This window comes from Bidens hawaiensis, unplaced genomic scaffold (genome assembly GCF_021521415.1).
Source record: "Bidens hawaiensis isolate Kalapana, Puna unplaced genomic scaffold, B.hawaiensis_p1.1 tig00001016_1, whole genome shotgun sequence".
NCBI lineage: Eukaryota > Viridiplantae > Streptophyta > Magnoliopsida > Asterales > Asteraceae > Bidens > Bidens hawaiensis.
In genome coordinates, this window is record NW_027491059.1 from 153,708 (window position 1) to 174,009 (window position 20,302).

At 31.2% G+C, this 20,302-nt stretch overlaps 1 protein-coding gene and 1 non-coding gene across 3 annotated transcripts; both read right to left on the reverse strand.

Moving 5' to 3' along the window:
- Window positions 1–7,748: 7,748 nt before the first annotated feature.
- On the reverse strand, window positions 7,749–11,262 carry LOC143552032 (nucleolar protein 56-like). 2 transcript variants are annotated; one of them, XM_077042347.1, is made up of 8 exons: window positions 11,001–11,262; window positions 9,718–9,932; window positions 9,464–9,621; window positions 9,178–9,365; window positions 8,846–9,098; window positions 8,605–8,753; window positions 8,387–8,521; window positions 7,749–8,286 (listed from the first exon to the last, which is right to left on the reverse strand). In XM_077042347.1, the coding sequence occupies exons 1-8, from the start codon at window positions 11,203–11,205 to the stop codon at window positions 7,967–7,969; spliced, it is 1,623 nt and encodes a 540-aa protein (XP_076898462.1). In that variant the 5' UTR covers window positions 11,206–11,262; the 3' UTR covers window positions 7,749–7,966. The 2 variants fall into 2 exon arrangements, with proteins under 2 accessions (XP_076898462.1, XP_076898455.1); XM_077042340.1 differs by having other exon boundaries at window positions 7,749–8,292.
- Window positions 11,263–16,800: 5,538 nt separating this feature from the next.
- Window positions 16,801–16,873, reverse strand: TRNAR-UCU (transfer RNA arginine (anticodon UCU)). Its single transcript has one exon. It is a non-coding gene; the product is annotated as a tRNA-Arg (tRNA).
- Window positions 16,874–20,302: the final 3,429 nt, after the last annotated feature.

Below are 20,302 nucleotides of genomic sequence, written 5' to 3' on the forward strand. Positions count from 1 at the left end.
TTTTTAACCATGAACAAGTCTAGGAACCTACATTATTCAAATATGTTAGTAATATATAAATTCTAATAAAAACCGAACAAAAACTAATAAAATATTAATTAAAATATACAATGGATTTATATATATTTAGCCTTATATCAATTAGTAAATCATTTAAAATCCATAATAACACTAAAGCAATATAAATAACTTTAAAATCTGTAACTGTAACTCAAAATTAATTTGAAATTTACTAAACACTTAAGACGAATACAACCCTGCCTAAAATCACTTACGGTTTTCATTGCCCAGCAATACCTTGTTGTCCCAATTCCATCACATACGCATCCCGCAGCTCCTAACATCGGCGTGGCCACGTGCTTCAGGGCCTCATACATTAGCAGCCGGCGTCTCCGTTTACGGAACCAGATGTGGTCAGATTTTCTTTTTATCTAGCCGCAATCAACCACCAATTCTCTTGATTTCTTTGACGTTTTTGGAAAGAAGAAGGGATCTGCATAACTTTGTCCTGCTCGGCTTCCACATTGCTCATTGTTATACTAAATGATCAATAATAAAAAATGGATAAACTAATATGATACAATTGAATTCAGATCGGGTATTAATTTAAAAGTCATAAAAGTAACATGTAGAATGAAGTTTTATTGTACTTGGTGATCCTTTTGAAATATGTTGCAACCTGATTGAATCTCTCCTATATGAAACGAATAACAAATATTTGGATCAAACGGGTCGGTGGTCATCCCATAAATATGCGTGTCCTGTTCGGTTTTTGGTTCGATGTGTCGCATGTTTTATAGATTCAGATTGTGTTCAGGTTACACACACACACATACATGTTCTTTGGGTTCGGTTTCGTGTGTTTATAAAACTTTGTAGTTGGTAATCAATTCAAGTCGCCTAAGGATGCACAATGTAGTATGGTCATTCAATATACATTTTCGTCACTACAAACCTAAAACTACACCGACCCATCTCCCACTTTTATGTAAAAATTAGCTATAAGCATTTCACCAAACACCTTATGAGCAAAACTAAAATAATAGGAGTAGAACCTGAAAAACAAAGACTATGAAGAGTGTATGACCTTCAAAATGACCAGCCTACACAAATAACACTAATAATAAACAAAATTATACAATTGGAAATAAGCTAAATTAAATGGTTTCAAACCTAATTGTTGGTCAACAATCATTAAGCTTCGTTGATCCAAAAGATGATGAGGGGACCTAGTAACTAAATGAAACCCCACAACAACCAATCGTAGCCACTAATAGAGAGGTATTCGTCCGACAAAACCGGTGTCGCTGGCGACAGTAAAAAAACACTTGCCTTATCCCTATTATGGTTTATCAATAAGAGTCGGCAGGAAATAACATATGCAAGATTAAGTTACAAAGTATAATGCATGTTGCACAACCATGAAAGCATATGAATATTTGTAACTGTTATATATATATATATATATATATATATATATATAATTGAAGAATTTAAACATAAGCTTCGTCTCTTAATAATCTAATTAGTGTTAACCCAATAATTAATTTGCCTACCATTGAAATCAATTAATATACATTTAAAAGAACACTAGATTTGTTCAATTCTTAATTACTTAGTCATAAATTTCTTAATGTTTTATCATTTTAAAAAATAATTTTTTTTCATCTTATTTTATCTCCGTGTCTCAATTAAAACTAAAGCCTACAACATTTTGGTTATAGGTCATACAACTTTGTAACTAAACTAATCTAATGATTGTATCATAAATTTGTCCATAACACCATATTTTTAATGACAATCCATAGTTTAATTATAAATTATAAATATTATATAAACCACAAATTAAAACTAGGTTATAAAATTTACATGTATATAAGTTATAAATTTACATGTATATAGTTCGTTTTTAATGCGTATTTTCCTTTACATAATCCATAAATTATTTTCATTGTGTTTAACTTGGATATTAGTATTATTACTAAATATATTTTAGAAAATTCTGAGGTGTTACAAAGTTTTGTTCTATTTTTTTTTCATATATAAGTGACATATTAAATATTGTATTCCATCTTTATAAAATTAAAAAGAATTCTAATATTTCACTTGAACAAAAATATAATTGTATTTATTAACTTAAATTAGTTTGAATACATGCTCGTAAATCCCTATGTATCATATTTACCTTAAATTACATTGAGTTGTTTTATGATGCTATAGATGTCATATCATATCGCATTACATCACATTACACTTATCAAAACACCTTAAATTCATACTAGGAAGTGAATAATAATAGATTTATCAAATTATCTTAAATTCATACTAAGAAATGAATATATAATAGAATTATTAAATTACCTTAAACTCATATTAGGAGGTGAGTATATAATAGATAAGGCTGAGGGGTGTAGGGCTTTAACGGGGGCGCTAGAGCCTCTTCGCTCGCGCCCCCAGGCGCTAACACCACATCACCGGGGCGCTAACGGGGGCGCTAACGCGAAAAACAATGCAGGCGTGAGCTGGTTAGCGGGAGAAGAGAGAGAGGAGCACACCTTTTGAGGTATTTTGGACCGTTGGGAGCCGAAAAAACAAAAAAAATATATATTTTCTATATAGGTTTACGAAAAAGAGCCGTTGAGCTCATATTAAATTAAAAAAAAATATTTTCTTAAACTATAAATATATACCTTTATAAAATATACTTCATTTCACAATTATACACCTTTCCTCCTAAAATCCTCTCAAAACTAACACAAAAAAATGTCGTTGTTTGAATATATTTATAAAAAAAAAAAAAAAAATTCGCTGGAGCCCCTCCACACCAGGGGCCAGGGCTCCAACGGGGGCTCCAACAACCCCCTTATCCAGTTTCTCTCTCTGCCACACGTCATAATATTATTGGTTGGAGCCCCCACTAAAGCCCCCCACACCCCTCAGCCTAAGGGTTACCTCTCAATTTAACTAAGAAACCATCTCATAGATTCCTTCTAGCTAGCTAGCTAGGACATGAAAATGAAAAAGGTTTTATTCCTCTTCATGATATTTGCCCAATACTTCTTTTGCGTAACCAACAGCAAACATTGTATAGTGCCATTTACCATATCATGGAACCTCCATATCTTTAATGCGATCGTACCCACCATATACGAAACTAACATTCCATTTAGTTTCGGAAAAAGACGATTTCGGGTATCATGACCTCGCCTACAACGGCCCTGAATATTTCCTTCATTTCTGCGAGAATGTTGGTCGTACCACAAAGTTTTATGCAAATTTCTGGTGCGGAACTAAAAAGGGTGGCCTTTGGTTGTTCGATGATGAAGTTGGTACTTTTCTCGGATCGGATCCGTTTACAGACAATGATATTTATTGGACGGTAAAAGAAGAAGGATTTTGGTTATCTAATTATAGAGATGGTCATGCCGGAAAACTTTGGGTTGCATGGTGAAGTAATTGTTTAACAACTATTGTTATTCATAATAATAATAATAATAATAATAAAGGTTATTCTTTTTATTTTCTTGTTTGTTATCATATTTTATTAAACTTAAGCCACGTGTTTGAGTTTGGATCAAAATCTTATGAATCAGAATCAAAGCGAAACTAAAATGAGAACCTGTTTTATAAAATTGTTATGATAAAGTATATTAATTTTTGCTTGATTATGATAAAATTAATATATATTTAATCCCATTAAGTAAATAACCCCTTAGGTTCGACCTTTTGTGTATGTCTGAGTCTCAGTGGACATACATTTGTTCGTCAACATATCACTCACCGAATTAATGATAGTTAAGGTTTGAGATTATTAAAATAAAACAGATAGTGTAATAACCTGATTTTTTTAAAAACTTCAAATAATAATAATAATTTGAATATAAAAATAAAAATAAGTTTATATATACTGGTTGTCAAATTCTTGAAATTTAATTGGAGGTTATTTGTTAATTTGATTATCGAAAATTTTGATAACTTTATTTTAAATTTTATGTTAAATACCTAAAAAGAATGTCTTGTATTCAAGTCTCACTTGTAACAAAAAATAAATGGTTTCAGATTGGGTTATGAGGCTTTCTCATCTATGGTAAGTTTTCTTATGAAGATGATTTCCGTTACTCGGGAAATGAAAATGAGTGGGTGGACAATGACCAAAATTAGCCGTTTTAAAAAATAAAATAAAACATAAAGTGGGTTATAACAATTAATGCGATTAAAGGAAAATTATTAAGCAACTTGAGTGCCTTTAAAGTTTTGAATATGGAACAATTTAATGTTGATTACATTTCAACTGTCAAATTTAATTATTTTCAATTTATTTTAACTTTTTTTATTGGTTAATATATTTTCCTTTACTCCATGTCTCAAGTGAGACTAAGGTAGCGTTCGGTATAAGGGAATGAGAGGCGGAATGGAATATGTCATTCCAAAAGAATGAAAAAAACCATGTTTGGTTGTCATGTGGTAATGGAATGAATCATTCCATAGTTAATGAAATTCCTTCCAAATATAGGATTTTCATTCCGTAAAAAGTAGGTATTTTTTTTTCATTCCTTCAAGGAATGGAATCAACAACAACAATAATAATATGACTATTATTGTATTATAATTATTATTACATTATCGGATTATTATATTATTGCTATTAATTTTATTATATTATCGTTATTTTTTATATTATAATATAACAATTATTATATTAGAGTTATTATCGTATTATCAATATTATTAAAATTATTATTTGACAAGTCAACGATTCATAAGACGCATACGTGATTCAACATTTTTATGATTATTTTTATTCATTTTAGTGGTTTCGTTGAAACGCGCAGGTCTTAAAAATGACTTCATATTATTAATATATTATTTATTACTATTACTAGTGGAATAATAATAATAATAATAATAATAATAATAATAATAATAAAGGGACGATCATTCCATTTCTATATGGTAACCAAACATGACAATGAAATGGTAATGGTCCATTTCAATCCTTGGTTCATTCCATTCTCACATTCATTCCATTCCCTCATCCATTCCATTACGTCATACCAAACATACCCTAAAACTTATAGATTTTTTGTTAAAGGTCATACATTTTTATCACTAAATCAAGCTAATGGTTAAAATAATTAATATGAAGATTATACAATTACGATTACAGTAAAATTATTAATTAAAACAATTAAAGGAAAAATATTAAACAATTAGAATGACTAAAGTTTGAATATGAACCAGTTTAATGCTGATTATTTTCCTAATTCATTTTAATTCTATTGCCAAATAAAATCCCATATTATATTGTTTTACAAGTTTATATGTTTTGATTTGGTGAGTTGAGGCATATAAATCAATCCTAGGAAGGTTGCATCATCTCAATACTGAATGTTTACAAATTAATCATAAGAAAATAAAATTTTGTCTAAAGTATGTGTGTATGTATGAATAAAATACTGGAGACGTATGGATCAATCCTATGAGAAGAAATATCGTGTCAACAACGTTATCACGCAACCTTATGACACCGTTTATTTTCCATTGCAAGTTTTGATGTTACTCAATTTAACTGATATTCAAGTTTATGATTATAAGTTACAAGTTAAATGCTACAAGTTTATATGCTACATATTACAAGATTATATGTTATGAGACACAAGTTAAATTGTTTATACGTTAAAGTTCCTATGATTTTGTTATCCGTTCATTGACAGACGTGCTATTGTTTTGTTATTTTTTGTGCGTGTTAGGTCTTCAAGATTACGCTTTGAAAAATCTTGCATGAATCCAAAACAGTAAATCACCGTGTGGAATTTGATTTTCTAATGACTCTCATGAAATCAAATGCGTAAGAAATATCTCTTGTAATAAGAGAGGGTTAGAGTCGACACTTGCAAGTTTCAAATTACTTCCCATCACATCTTCAAAAACGTTTGTTCTGATGAAAAACCAGTGGAATACCAACAGCTTTGATTCGATCAAGTCACCACTAAACTCGTTATTCGAGGTAGAAACATAAGCATGAGTACATGTTTTATGAGTCACTGTATTTGAATTAAATGGTTGATATGTTCTCCAAGACACTAATCTTAAACATGTAGAGAGTTGGGTTTGTCTCACATGGGCGGGTTAAAAGAGTTAGAAAATCAGAGAGCATATGTATATATGCATTCCAACTGCAAAGGACTTAACTCATTTAAGCACGCAACTATGCAATTAACAAAAATTAAATTATACTTTCATCTTTTACTAAAGAATACCATGCGCTCAATTCTCTAAAATAGCACACACCTATTTTCGAGAGCTCATTTCTTTCTGAAAAGACTGCAACAAAACAAAGTTTAAATTTTACAATATTAAAGTACAAAAGTTTAAAGATTTGGCTTTTGCCTCATAAAATTATCATTGTTTTTTTAACGAGCATGGCCCGAATCTATGATTTTTCACTAATTATAGCAAATTAAAGTGTCTATCGTATACAACAGATAGCCGCTCTATCATATACAGAATCTCTGAAAAACATTGTGCTTTATTTTAGAAAATGTGGGAGTGATTTGCAGCTATAAATTTGTTCAAAAAAAATTATTGATGAAATAACAAAGTGAAAAACATAAACCGTTAGTTTCTTAACTAATATTTGTTATTTTATATAAAAGAAAATTATATTTATATCAAAAATTTAGAAATTGGTACGTGATGAAATAGTTATGTTACAGTTAAGAGATTAAATGTGTAAAATTTAATTTGATGAGAGAGTTTGATGGATGAGATGGAGACCCACTTATTAAATCATAAACATTAAATGTTATATTCTTTTTTTCTAATGTTTTTAGAAGTATGGGTGTAACGTGTAGAGGTGTTTATGGTTCGATTTTTTTTACGGTTTTAGATAAAACCGCATGTCAAAACATTAGTAAGTTTTTTGATAATCAAAAACCGAAATTAAATGGTTGAAAATTAAAACCAAACCTATGGGTGTGTACGGTTCAGTTAATGGCAATAACCGAAACCATAACCAACCACTTCCGTTATTAAAAAAACAATAATCACCCGCTTATTGTTATTAGCGGTTAATTTAGTTCAGTTCGGTTAATTAACCGCTAAACCCAAACTTTTAACACGGACTAAATTTGTGTTAACCTTTATTAAGAATTTTACTAAATTCAAAACCATGAACATTATAAACAATTAGGTTATGCACATTAGTTTCAAAATATACATAAAGGATTATGAATTTAGTTTTAAGTTGTAAAATATGAAGAGCTAACTGTCAAAGTCACCGTATAAAAGAATAAATACAATGGTATCTTAAGAATGCAATGGTCAAAGAAAGTTGGATAAATATCATTTTGAAGTATTTGGAACATAATATCATTAGTAGAAGATAATTGTTACAGAAAGTATTGATCAACCGGTTTGGTTAGGTTATTTTCTATTATTAAAAAATGGTTAACCAAAACCAAATTAAAAATCAGTTATTCAAAAAATTAACCATAATGCTTCTATTTGGTTTTTTCAGTTTGGTTAATTCGCTTTTATGCTCCTTTACTAACAGCTCGGTTCCGGTTTGGTTTCACACTTTTAACTAAAAATATATATGTTTAAAAAAAACTTTTAAACTAATCAATTCACAAATTAAATAATAGCTATAAAAAAATGTTTATGTAGCACTTAATGTATTTTTTTTTAAAAGGTTGCTCAACTTTGTTCAGTCAACCTCCCATCAAAATAAAATGACAAAACAAAACTTTGACCAAACTAATAAACATGAAATAATTAAAATTCTGAATCTACAACAAAACAAAACTTTGACAAGAAATTAACCTAACTAGCTTCAACATTAAGTTTGTGATAACAGTTCCAAGTGTATCAAGAAAACATAATATCAAGATGCAGCCATTACACAAAATGCTGGCAAGATAAATTAACCTAACTCACCACCAAACCTCGTCATCGATCATCTTCTTCAGTCGGTCGACTTCTTCTTTTTCTTTTTCTTACCCTCACTAACAGCAGCCACATCCTCCATTTCAACATCTTTACTCTTCTTTTTCTTCTTTTCTGTTCCGTTTTCTGCATTTGCACCATTTTCTTTCCCATTTTCAGTCGCCTTTGTCTCCTCTTCAAGAGCCCGCTTCTTTTTCTTCTTTCCAGATTTAGGTTCAGCAGCGTCTCCATTTGTTGCAGCGTTCTCCTTATCATCGGCTTTCACTTCATCGTCATCTTTAGATTTCATCTTCTTGCTTTTCTTTGATGATTTTTCAGTAGAGTTATCCACGTCCATTTCTGCACCTGAAAAACAATTAACAAACAAAATTTAATAAAATGTTTGATTCACATATAAAAATAGTAGTCAAGATATCTTATTAATATTATTATTACTAACCTTCATTTGCAGCATGCTCCATAGCAGCCTTCATAACCTCAATGTTCTTACGAGGAGCAACTCCTTTGTCGTAAAAGTCAAGACGTTCTTCCACTTGCTCACGAAGCTTGTCACCAAAAGAAGTGGTGCTGCTTTCTGTGGTCAACAAAAGTCAATATGCACACGTATAGAAACATAGACCAATAATATAGCCTCCAACAATAGAATTACAAACACACCTGAAAAGCAATCAATTCTAGAAGCAATTGAACACTTGTTAGCTAGATAACGAGCCATTCTTCCCTTGTTCTTTGCAGATGCGCGTCCAATAAAAGACGAATGGAAGATAAGACCATACTTGGGCGTGTTTCCTTTGGTTTTCAAAGCTCTGAAATCAAAACAATTACACTATCAACATCAGTATTGGGTACACTCATCTGTTTTCAGTTTGTTTTTTTTTTAAATAAAATGATATAAAACCTGAAAAGAGCTTTCTCTGCACCAAGGATTTGAAGTGTAGAAGAAGGGCACTTGGCAAGATTTGTAAGACTACCAGCATGAGATATTAAACGAGCGCCAACCACTTCACCAATCAATGCAGCCAAATTAGGAGCAATGTCGCTCATTTTAGAAACAAGATAATCATAAAGTTTCTTCCTGTACTCAGCAAGGTCCATCACACGCTGTGCAAACATCTTAACATTAATCAAGTCAATCGGTGACAAATCTTGGCCTGCAAAAGAACATAAAAAGAATGTTATTTATGTTCACTAACTTTCATAACCACATAATAATATAAGCCATAAACATACCCATTGACGCTTTAGCAGCTTCAATTACTTCCTTTGCTTTATCTTCATCCCCAAGAATCTCTATTAAACCTTCTAGCTTATCTTCAGATAACTCTGATTTATCTTCAATATATTTTGCAAGCTTGGCATAAAGATAATTGTCATTGACAATCTTAACTAGCTCCGGGAAATGCCACGAGTACCATTCTCTGCATCAAACAATAAAACATCAAGTTACAACATATACAAAATTATGCATAGTTTATACGTAGTTATTACAATTAAACATTAAACATAATGAACAAACCTGACTCTCATGGAAAATGAATTTACATCCTTATCAAGAGTATCCAAAAGAAATATTGCTTGAATAACCATATTGTCAACACGGTTAACATTAAACTTAACCTTTGCCCTGCTGTAACTATGGGCAAGACCGAGTTGAGCTTTCTCCAAATCACCAGCCTGTATAAGTTTGTGCGTATTACTTGCAACTCAAATAAATTCATGTTGAACAAAACATTCTACAAAGTAAATAAAAACTATAAACAAAAAGAATACCTTGAGATTATCAATGAACTTATCGAAATGCATACGGACACCTCGAATGAGTTCAGAAACGAATTCATTGCTCTGGCAGGGGATCTTGGTCTCTTCTTGTATATGAGACCCGATTTTGGGATCTGCTACTCCTAAGCTGTACTTTGCTTTTTTACCTTCTTTAACCTTCGGAAGACTTACTTCCAAGAAGTTCCTCAACTCATCAGTCATTTGCCCTAAACAACAGCAAAAAAAAAAGAAAAAAGATATGCTTAAAAATTGAAACAACAATCATGCATCAAAAAGTGGTGTGCACGGCTCTGTTTTGGTCGGTCAGAGACTAAAACCAAACAAAAGAACAAAACTTCGGTTGTTAATTTTTAGAAAATCGTTCGGTTTTGGTTTTTCGGTTTTCAGTTTGGTTTCAGTTTTTTCTTCATTTTCCCATTTGAGTTTGAAAATTTAGGCCTAAACTAAATCATTTTGCAAATTAATAACTAATTAATCAATATACAATTGGGCTAAAATATTTGAGTCCCATTTTTAACAAATTCTTATAAATTACTAAAGAAAAGTTGAAAATCTATAAATTTGTTCAGTTTTTTTAGGTTTAGTTGTTCAGTCTGGTTTCGGTTTTCTCGATTTCCCATTTGTGCTTGAAAATTTTGACCTAAAACATTTTGTATATCAATACTAATTAATTAAAATACAATTGGGCTAAAATATTTGAGCGGCACCTTTAATAAATTCTTTTAAACTACTTAAAATAAAAGTTGATAATTTACAAAACTTGTTTAGTGTTTTTGTTTTTTTGGTTTTTTAGGTTTTGTTTTCTCGATTTTCCCATTTGTGCTTGAAAAATTAGGCCTAAATCATTTTGTAAATTAATAACTAATTAATCAATATACAATTCTGCTAAAATATTTGAGTCCCATCTTTAATAAATTCTTATAAATTACTTCAAATTAAAACTGAAAATATACAAATTCAGTTAGGTTTTTTCGGTTTTTTATTACACCAAAAACAAAAACCAAACCGTAAGTCCGGTTTTTACAAAAACATAAAACCAAACTGTGTGTTTCGGCTCGGTTTTTCCGGTTTCATGCACACCTCTACCATTCGAGCAAAACTTCATAATGCTCGAATATAATAAAATTAAAAACTAAACAAACTGACTAAACATATAATACAAGACAAAAATAACCCTAAAAACACTATATCATACAAAAACTAAACGCAGTTTACAAACAAATGCAACTAATTCCTTCATTATCATGTATATATAATTATATATGTGTGTGTACCTTCTGATACAGCATTTTGCTGATTGAGAGCATCGAGAGCCGATTCAAACGGATTAAAAGCAGTAAGCTTCACAACCTTGCCGAACCGATTAAGATCAGTAACCGAGTTACGTACGGCCTCTGTGTTTTGACCGATTTCATCGATGCCGTGGGCTACAAACAGGCCGTAACCAGACGAAGACTCGAATAGAAGGTATAACGCCATTGCAGACCAACGGCTAGGAGCTCAATGTGTATGATTTTGTAGTGGTCTGGAGGCCAGGGTTAAGTTAATAAGAAGAAGCTGCTAGGGTTTTTAGGGTTTTAGTCCATTTATGGGTGGAATAGGAGTTTGGTATTTGCAATGTTGTCCTTTGTTTATTTGTCATGTTTTAAAATTGACCCCTTCGTGGTTTTATTTCCTTTTTTGACAGAATCGGAAAATTCGTCCTTTATGTTTGAATGTTTTTTTGATTGACGTCCTTAAGCAAAAGAAATGGCAGAAAATATACTCGATGCTTTAAATCTCTTTCATGCAAGTCCTTTAGCACTAACCCAGTTGGTTCTTTCCGTTAAATCTGATCATGTGCAAGGCACATGAGGGTAGATTGGTCTTTTTATCATGTTTATTTAAAAGGATATTGGTTTTTAATACTCTCAACTTTCACCCAATGGATGATAACGCTCCCAACTAACGATTTATCTCCCACCGCTCCCAACTTGTAACTTGTTTTCTTTTCACTCCCGAACTTAACGGACCTCAACTCCGTTAGTTTTTTTGCTGGCGTAGCATTTTTTGCTGATGTGGCATGCTATGTGGAAAATAACTTATTAAAAAAACTAACAAAACAACAAATAATATATATGCATACACACACGCACACATACATATATAGACATGTTTTGATTATTATGTTAAGTGCTAAGTATTTTTGGATATCATTTGGTGTAATTCTAAATTTGTGGGTGAATTTGTGCGGATTTATGATTATTCGTTTTGAATTAATGTGTAATCGTTTATGTTTGTTTGTTCATTAGAATCGTTTATGTTTGCTTGTCCATTAATGTTCATTAGTGTTCGTTTGTCCATTAATGTCCGTTACTGTTCGTTTGTACATTAGTGTCTATTAGCGTCCATTTACAATACTAACGAACGGACAAAAACGCACATGGACAAACTCAATTCCTTAATGAGCGGACACGGACACGAATTTTCGTTCGGTAGAGTGTTCGTGTCTGTCTGTCAAACAAAATCTTAGCAGACGAACACATTCAATGTCTCGTTCGATTCTCTTCAGTCCACTTACAACCCTACAAGAAATTATTTCATTGGGGTCATAAACTTTTGGAGTAAGGTAACTATCGTTATATATTAAACTTTTTTGTTCGGTTCTGTTAGGTCTGTCCAGTTTAGGTCATATTACGTTAGGTCATTGGTCATTGGTCACTGGTGATGGTAATGTTTAGTCTTATTTCTCGTTCCTAAATCGAATTGCTACTATTTCTACTGTTCGTATTTTATTAGGTCTAAATACAGGGCCGGCTCCGAGAATCCCTTAAAATTTTGGGGTCTGGGACGAGTAAAAAAACAGGCCCCAAAAATCGCGTTTGCAATTATGTAATGGATAATTTGTCAATTTTACCAATAAGCTTGTCTTGCAAAAGCCGAAAACAAACAAATAATAATAAACACGTTGTTAAAATAACTAATATAAAACACAAATGAAAGTTTTTTTTCTTAAAAAAAATAACACCAATTATGAGAATTGAACCCATAACCTTTATTTTTATAGTCATAAGACTTTCCATTCAACCAAAGAGTAATTTTTAAGGCTTTTGTGTTAAAATAAAATTATATATAAAATATAAATTTTATTTTTTTAACTCTCGGAATAGTGGGCCTGGGGCCGTCGCCCTCCTCGCCCTTGCCTTGGGCTGGGCCTGTCTAAATAAACAATAAACGATTTCAATTAGTTGTGGGTCAAACTATTTATCCATTGTGGCTTAACAATTTTAATTAGTCGTGGGCTAAACAATACATGCTTAAAGGCTAAAGCCTTAATACAATTTAACTTTTGGGAAATTGGGCTTGGACAATTTGATTATTAGCATAATAACGTAAACACTTATCTAGTTATCTATATATACTTCATGGATGTTAGTTCCAGAGGTGCACCATATAAACCGGTTAACCGGTTCCTAACCGAAAGCTAACCGGTTACTAACCGGTCGAATCCTAACCGGTTACTAACCGATCCTAACCGCCGGTTAGTAACCGGTTTATATTCTTGATTTCAAAACCGGTTATTAACCGGTTAACCGAATTTTTTTTATTATTTTACTAGCTTTAGAACCCGTGTGATACACGAGAAGTTAAAAAAAATACAATCAAATAGAAATTAAATGATAAAATTAAAAAAAAACTATATTTTATCAAATAAAACAATTTAATAAGTTCAAATTATATTTTATAATTGAATATTCATACGAATACGTGGTTAATTCTCACGCAATTTCTTCATAATAATGAAAAAGATGAACATGGTGATTTTTAAAGTTGTAATTATATTTTTTTATTGAATAGCGAATTCTAACAATAGATGATATAAAAGGAGAACATCATGTATAAATTAGCATGACTAAAACACACTTTTGTATTACAAATTTGAAAGAGATTGATGAAAACTCCATGGATCCATGAAGATTGAATGAATACGCGAGAATAAAATTGTTATTCATTCATAATTTCTTCTTCTTTTATCTTCTTATATAAATATCATTCATTAATTTTTATCATATTCATCTTTTACACTGAAAAATATGTATAAATTGATTGAATAAAAAAATGTAGATATGATTTCATTAAAAATATAAATATTTTTATTATATTGACATAAATACCCACATATTTTTAATCTCTATAATTTAGGTAATTAGTTATTTGATTAAATGATGATTGATACGTTTTGATTACACTGACATAAATAAGTTTTCATTAAAAACAGGAAAATAGTTTGAGCGAGAAATTTTGGCTAAGAATGAATCTTATAGTGACATGTGTCCCAATTATTTTACTTTATTAGAATAGGTAGATTAAAAACTGGTTTTTAACCGGTTAACTGATTTTCTTTTTTTATTAATTTTTCAAAACCGGTTAGTACCCGACCCGATTAACTGGTCTAACCGGTTATTTCCCGCAAAAAAACCGGTTAGGAAAAAAACCGGTTTTCGGTTAACCGGAATGTGCACCTCTAGTTAGTTCTAAACATGAATAGGGTCGTCTTTAGAACAGCGAAATGAAGCTAGGATTTTAGGCTCTCACTTCTTATGACCCGTAATTTTCAAAACAAAATTAATAATTATACGTTGTAATTTGGGATTTGGATTAATATGTGTGATCTGAGCGGTGTTTAAACTGAATTAAGTATGGGAAGATGTGAGGAAGTGTATTACTTCTGTATTTGCAAAAAATAATGAAAACATCATGACCCTTTTGGTTTGAAAGCGAGATAACTTTTTTATAATATGCCTCATTTTTAGACATTATTTTAGGCCCACAAGTAGGTTGAGCCGTCCTAATTCTAAATGAAGTTTATCTTAAATATGCTGGTAAAAAAACCCGTGTAGGGCCGGCTAAGTGTGGGGGGAGGATGAGTGACCAATTAGAGCTTGTTTCGACATCACATGTTAGGATTCATTGACTATTAACACACTGTCAAATATGTTTAGAGGTTAAAGGTGCACAAGTGTTCAAATGTATACTCGCAAGTTATGCACCCAATTGGTCGTTTGAGTTGAACAATGAGTCAAGAGGTCTAAATTACAAACCAAGTGTCCAAATGTGGTCAAACAAGTTTCAATACTTTAGTAATGTTAAATAGAGTCTAGGTAGCGATCAAATTGATAAATTTAACAAATACGGGACATAGTTATGAATTGTGCTCAAAGAAACAAACATTAATGAGCTAATGATAATCAGGTTTACTTTAGAAAGTTAATCGATTTCGGATAAAGGCGTGGCAAATAAAAAGCTCTAACGCAAAAAGTTGGTCCATATACTTGCCAAGAGTTTAATTTGAATATAATGTTCATTAAAGGATAAACTCGATGAAAATGTCATGATGATGTTTACACAAGACCATTTGATTATGTAGCGATATTTGATTTGAACTATGCATTCTATCTACTCTAGTTACGGGTTAACTTCAACAAGATATTCAAAAATGTGAAAATGATGTGGTGTAGAGGGTGGTAAAAACTAATTAAACCTTCGATAATAAGGTGTAAGAACTTCTAATGAGATACCGGGTATGAACATTTCTAAATGAGATCATGAATAGTATATTACTAGATTTTGAACTTAGCTTGTATAGTTAAGGTTAAAGAGCTCCATGTGGGTTAGAAACAAGGATTGATTCGCACGAACGAGATCTATGAGCCTCAAATTATTGGTTGAAAAGTTTTGAAACTTTTACGAGCATGTTTGGATGAAATAGAGGTGAAAACATGCATTATGTGCAATTGTGCACAATTCATTCGATTCTTATAATGATAATACATATGTGGATTAAAAAATATTGCACGGAGTAATGCTTATACATGTGTATATCATGTTATATGTGTTAGTATTTTAGTGTAATTGAATTAGCTGGTTGATCAATTTAATCATAATAAGCATTAAGCAAGTTCGGGATGCGTAGAGTGCACACTTGCTTTAGTTTACTGTGATGTTAGGGGAGATGCCCCTAACGAACGTGGGTCCGGGGGCATCGCCCCGGTTGCAGGGTTCTAAGGCGCGACAGCCCCTAGCAGGGTCCAAGGGGCAGCGCCCCTGGCTGGTGTTAAGCTGTCAGATCAGTTTGGAAAAATTTTATTTTCGTTAATAACGCTTCATTAAAAATTCATTAGAAAAATGAATTTTATGATTATGTTACACATAATCATAAGTATTATTTGAAGTTTATTTATTAATGTTTTTAAAATTTTGAATAGATAACTGCTTGAAGCAGTTATCTTGAACCACAACTGCCCTGAAGATAAAACACGGTTTTGCTTTGATCGACACTCGCTCTGGTTCATCTTCCTCACAAATTCCATACGAAATTCTTGTCTCTATCCGATTAAAGTGTTTTGGAGAACCACCAATAACTTTTAATCTGAAAGTTATCACATGACTTTCTAAATAATCTAGATTGCTACATTGAAATCCCTAACAATGTGACTGGTTAAACATTTAAGAAAGGATATAAGTGAGTTAAAATATGATAACCAAGTTTCAAAGGTGTTACGAGTTAGTCATGGTTGAACCACAACCAAAGTTGGCCAACATACAACTATACAAGTACACCACATTACAATACATCAGGAGAATGAAAACTCACACCACACCAACTGTTCCAACCCATCCCCTCGAATGTCCCTCTATATTTTACCCAATGAAAACTCAACCGCTTTATATCCTCCTTAAGTCGCTTGATTGAGGCTCGTTGATTGTTGAAGATGGCATCATTTTTTGTTCTCCAAATGCGCCAACACACCGTAAGTATCACCGCTTGAATAGCCTTTTGTTTCTTGGTGTTTGCTCCGACTCCCCGATGTGAAATAAGATCTTCAACCTCAAAAGCGTATGTATACCGTTAGAAAAAGAAAAAAAAGAATTAGAAAAAAACAAATATGTAATACTTTAGATAAATGTAACGTTAGGAAAAAGTTTTATACAGTTAGAAAAAGAAAAAAAAAAGAATTAGAAAAAAACAACTATGTAACTACTTCAGATTAGAAAAAGTTAAAAATGTAACTTCATGAAAAAGTTAAAAATGTTCACGCCCGGTGGGACTCGAACCCACAATCGCCTGATTAGAAGTCAGACGCCTTATCCATTAGGCCACGGGCGCATCGTTGATAGTCTTCTGATTAATAATAGCTATATACAATATATAGATAGATTGTTTCAAAAAAGAAAAAAAATCCAACAGAGAACGAAATACAGCTCCTTTCACATGAAATTCACCCTTTGCGTTTTCCCAAATCATGAAAGTGCATGTATTTCACAACAATATTATACAGTTTCTAGTGCATTAGTTTTAAGAAAAGGTTTTAGGATGTATTTGTGGTTCATTAGTGATTAGACATGCTCATAACCAACAATGAAACAAGATGAGTATAGTTAAGTTTAGAAATCTATTATATACTAATACAATCATAGATGAGTAGATGACCAAAATGTACCTCTGTAACCATGGAAATCAATACAAATTTGAAATTTCATGATTTTTTTTTCAATTGTCAAAATTTTGTTTCTAAAATACATAACATAACCCCATTTTTTTACTTTAGGAAAACACAAGACATTTCTTCTAAAAGAGTGTATTTCTCAATCTCCAAAAAAATGTGACCAAGAGGAAAAAAAACTTTGGACGGATATTGACTTTCATAAAAGATTATAATAAATTGTAAAATTTTCACAACTATAAAGAATTAGCCAATTCCATGATATACTAATAACCGGATCATTATAAAATGAATCTTATTGGTTTAAATCACATGCATATTGCAACGTTTGCCTTCTCATATCAATCAATTTTGCTTATCTCACTTACTACTTTAATTTTTGTTGTCTGAATGGAGTCATATGGCCACGCGTCCAAACACGCTTACTACTCTAATTCACAAATAATGCACCTAAAAGAGTGTTAATTGTATTTGAGACAACCTTATATCCCATCAACTCTTATGCGGGCAAAATTATATGTGACACGTTTTAGTATTACAATAACTCCATTTATAGACTCTTCAAGGTTTGCTCAAACATCTTGGAGACTCACTGGTCTCTATGAGGTTCGACCAATCATTTCAAACATAAACATAACATGATTAACTTGATAACACTTGTTACATCTCATCACTCATATCAACTAATATTATCATCTTACCATAAGTTGCTGGCAACTTTGTTATTTTGATTCCCGATTGTAGACATCCCACAAGGTTACTCACCCTACAATTTCTTACACCCAAGTATATTAAGTATAAAGTTTTCCTCTCATATGCAAACAGTACATTTTAAACGCATTGATTGTGTTTGAGACACAACATATCTCTTGTAAGTAGAAGGAGATGTGTTATCTAACGTGACTTGCACATACTGCTTTCAAATTTCACCTTTTATTATTATTAAAATAAACCAACAAAAGGATTTAGACATAAAATAAAATAACAATGTGAACACAATATTCTCAGTTAAACTCTCACTATTTAATGTGATATTATTTCATGAAAAATGATAGAATATCTTCATGATTCAAAGTTTGGGATATTATGAGCTTATGTCCCGATTCACTAGTCACACTCAGCTTTTAACTAATACTAACAACAAAAATGTTGGTATGATTGTTAACTCAAATTGTTTTGATGACTTAATTAATATAACAAATTAATCCAATCAATTGATCATGACAATTTGGCTCTGAATAATTTGAAAAGGATGCTTGGGCTCTACCTCTTTTATAATTTAGACCAAATAAAATAAAAAGATAGGCATCAGATGCCCTTTTCTGTAGGTTCCCACTTTAATCTCATCAACTTTCTTCCCTCCATTTATTATGGCTTACAATTTATTAACATGTTATGGGACCTTAGGAAACAGATATTTCAATACAATTCTTTTTTTTTTCATTTTATATTATACTACTGCATATATATAAAATTCCAAATTTCGTATCTCTACGCAATGTTAAAATGAATTTTGAAGATTTTTGAAAATCGGACCGGATCTTGGTCTACGTAGTTAAACAAAGAATCGGCAGTGCCGTAGTTTGAATATGTGTTAGTGAGAACCGAATGCAAATGCATCGGCTATCTTTTAACGACTTGAATGTAAGAAAAACGTTAAGTGTTATGAAATAGAGTATTATATAACATTTGTAAAAGAATATAAAAACTAAATAGTACAATGTAGAAGGAGATGCTTAGCAACTTTTGGTTCTCGAAATATTTTGATTGAAATTAAGATATTTCAAAGACTGCCGAAGGAATTATAAATATAAATGCAATTAAAATATTAAAAAAATACAAGAGTTTAATATTTTTGTAAATTATATTGTACGCCCTATAAAGGGCATGTGATATTAAAATATTATTTATTTAGCTTGCCTCCAAATAATTATTTATAAAATAAGGCATGTGTTATTAAAATATTTCCATAAACAATGCCCTTTGAAATTTGATCATCTAGGCAAGGCATGAATATTTTTCTCTTTTATAAGAAAAAACTAAATAAATATTGTATAATTTTTATACTGATAAATATAGAAACTTATTATTAAACTTCAATAGGTACAGTTTATTAACTTATAACAATGCAAGGTTTCAAATTAGTTTAACATCTCAGGCCTTTTAGAATGTTTAACCTTAATTATAACCTTAATTAAATTAAGTATAGTTAATAAATAACTAGGGTTGGCAGTGTGATACGAAAAATGTCTAATAATAATTTTAACAAGCATCCCAAATATGTGAATGACCGCTAGTTAGTGAAGGGTAACTATCATCCCACATTATTACTAGGACCAATTTAGTCATGTGCCCACCATTTCATCATGCTCCATGGGCTGGTGTGTGATGGGTCAGATTTAGACATGATATTTCGGATCGGATACAAGTATTATTCGAGGCCATACCCTTCACTAATAGTAGAACAAAAATAGTAAAAACTAATAAGTTCAAAATGTTTATAAAATATGAGAACAATGGAGAATTACCTTTATACGTAAAACTTTGAAAGAACCAAGCAAATGCAATATTTTATCATATGGAATATTTGCATAGACTAGATATGCCAAGTCAATAAAGTATCACTTGTTTGACTTGCTACAAATTAATAATAAAAGTATAAAACAAATTAAAACTTTTATAAATAAAACCCTCAATTATTTTTTGGCTTAGTGATGCCTGGTGTTTATCTTCACTAAATTAGCTTGTGTTCGAGATCCTATAAAATAAGCAACATATGAGTAGATTTTAGAGGGTGCGTATTTACGGTTAAAAAACTTTTATTAAATTTGATGGGTCTAGAATAATAACTCTCCAAATTGGGACTAAAATAATTGCCAGGGTACAAGCTGCACATGTAAATTGGTAGCAAACTGTCCAACCAACAACACTAGTACAATCTACTATTAATGTGACACACTAACTGCTATGCATGATGTACAAGTTACAATGATTTCTTAGGCAAATTTGGAAATTAAATTTCCTTCTAAATTCCTGTGGGTTCTTCTTTTGTAGTTTTATGATTAATAGAAAGATTGGAATCACCCAAAAAA

Excerpts from the sequence above, each read along its gene's own strand:
- LOC143552032 (XM_077042340.1), bottom strand. The coding sequence starts at position 11,205 with ATGGCGTTATACCTTCTATTCGAGTCTTCGTCTGGTTACGGCCTGTTT. Across the intron at positions 9,099-9,177 it reads AGCTGCTAAAGCGTCAATGG|GCCAAGATTTGTCACCGATT; the intron begins GTATGTTTATGG and ends GTTCTTTTGCAG. Across the intron at positions 8,293-8,386 it reads GGAGCATGCTGCAAATGAAG|GTGCAGAAATGGACGTGGAT; the intron begins GTTAGTAATAAT and ends ATTGTTTTTCAG.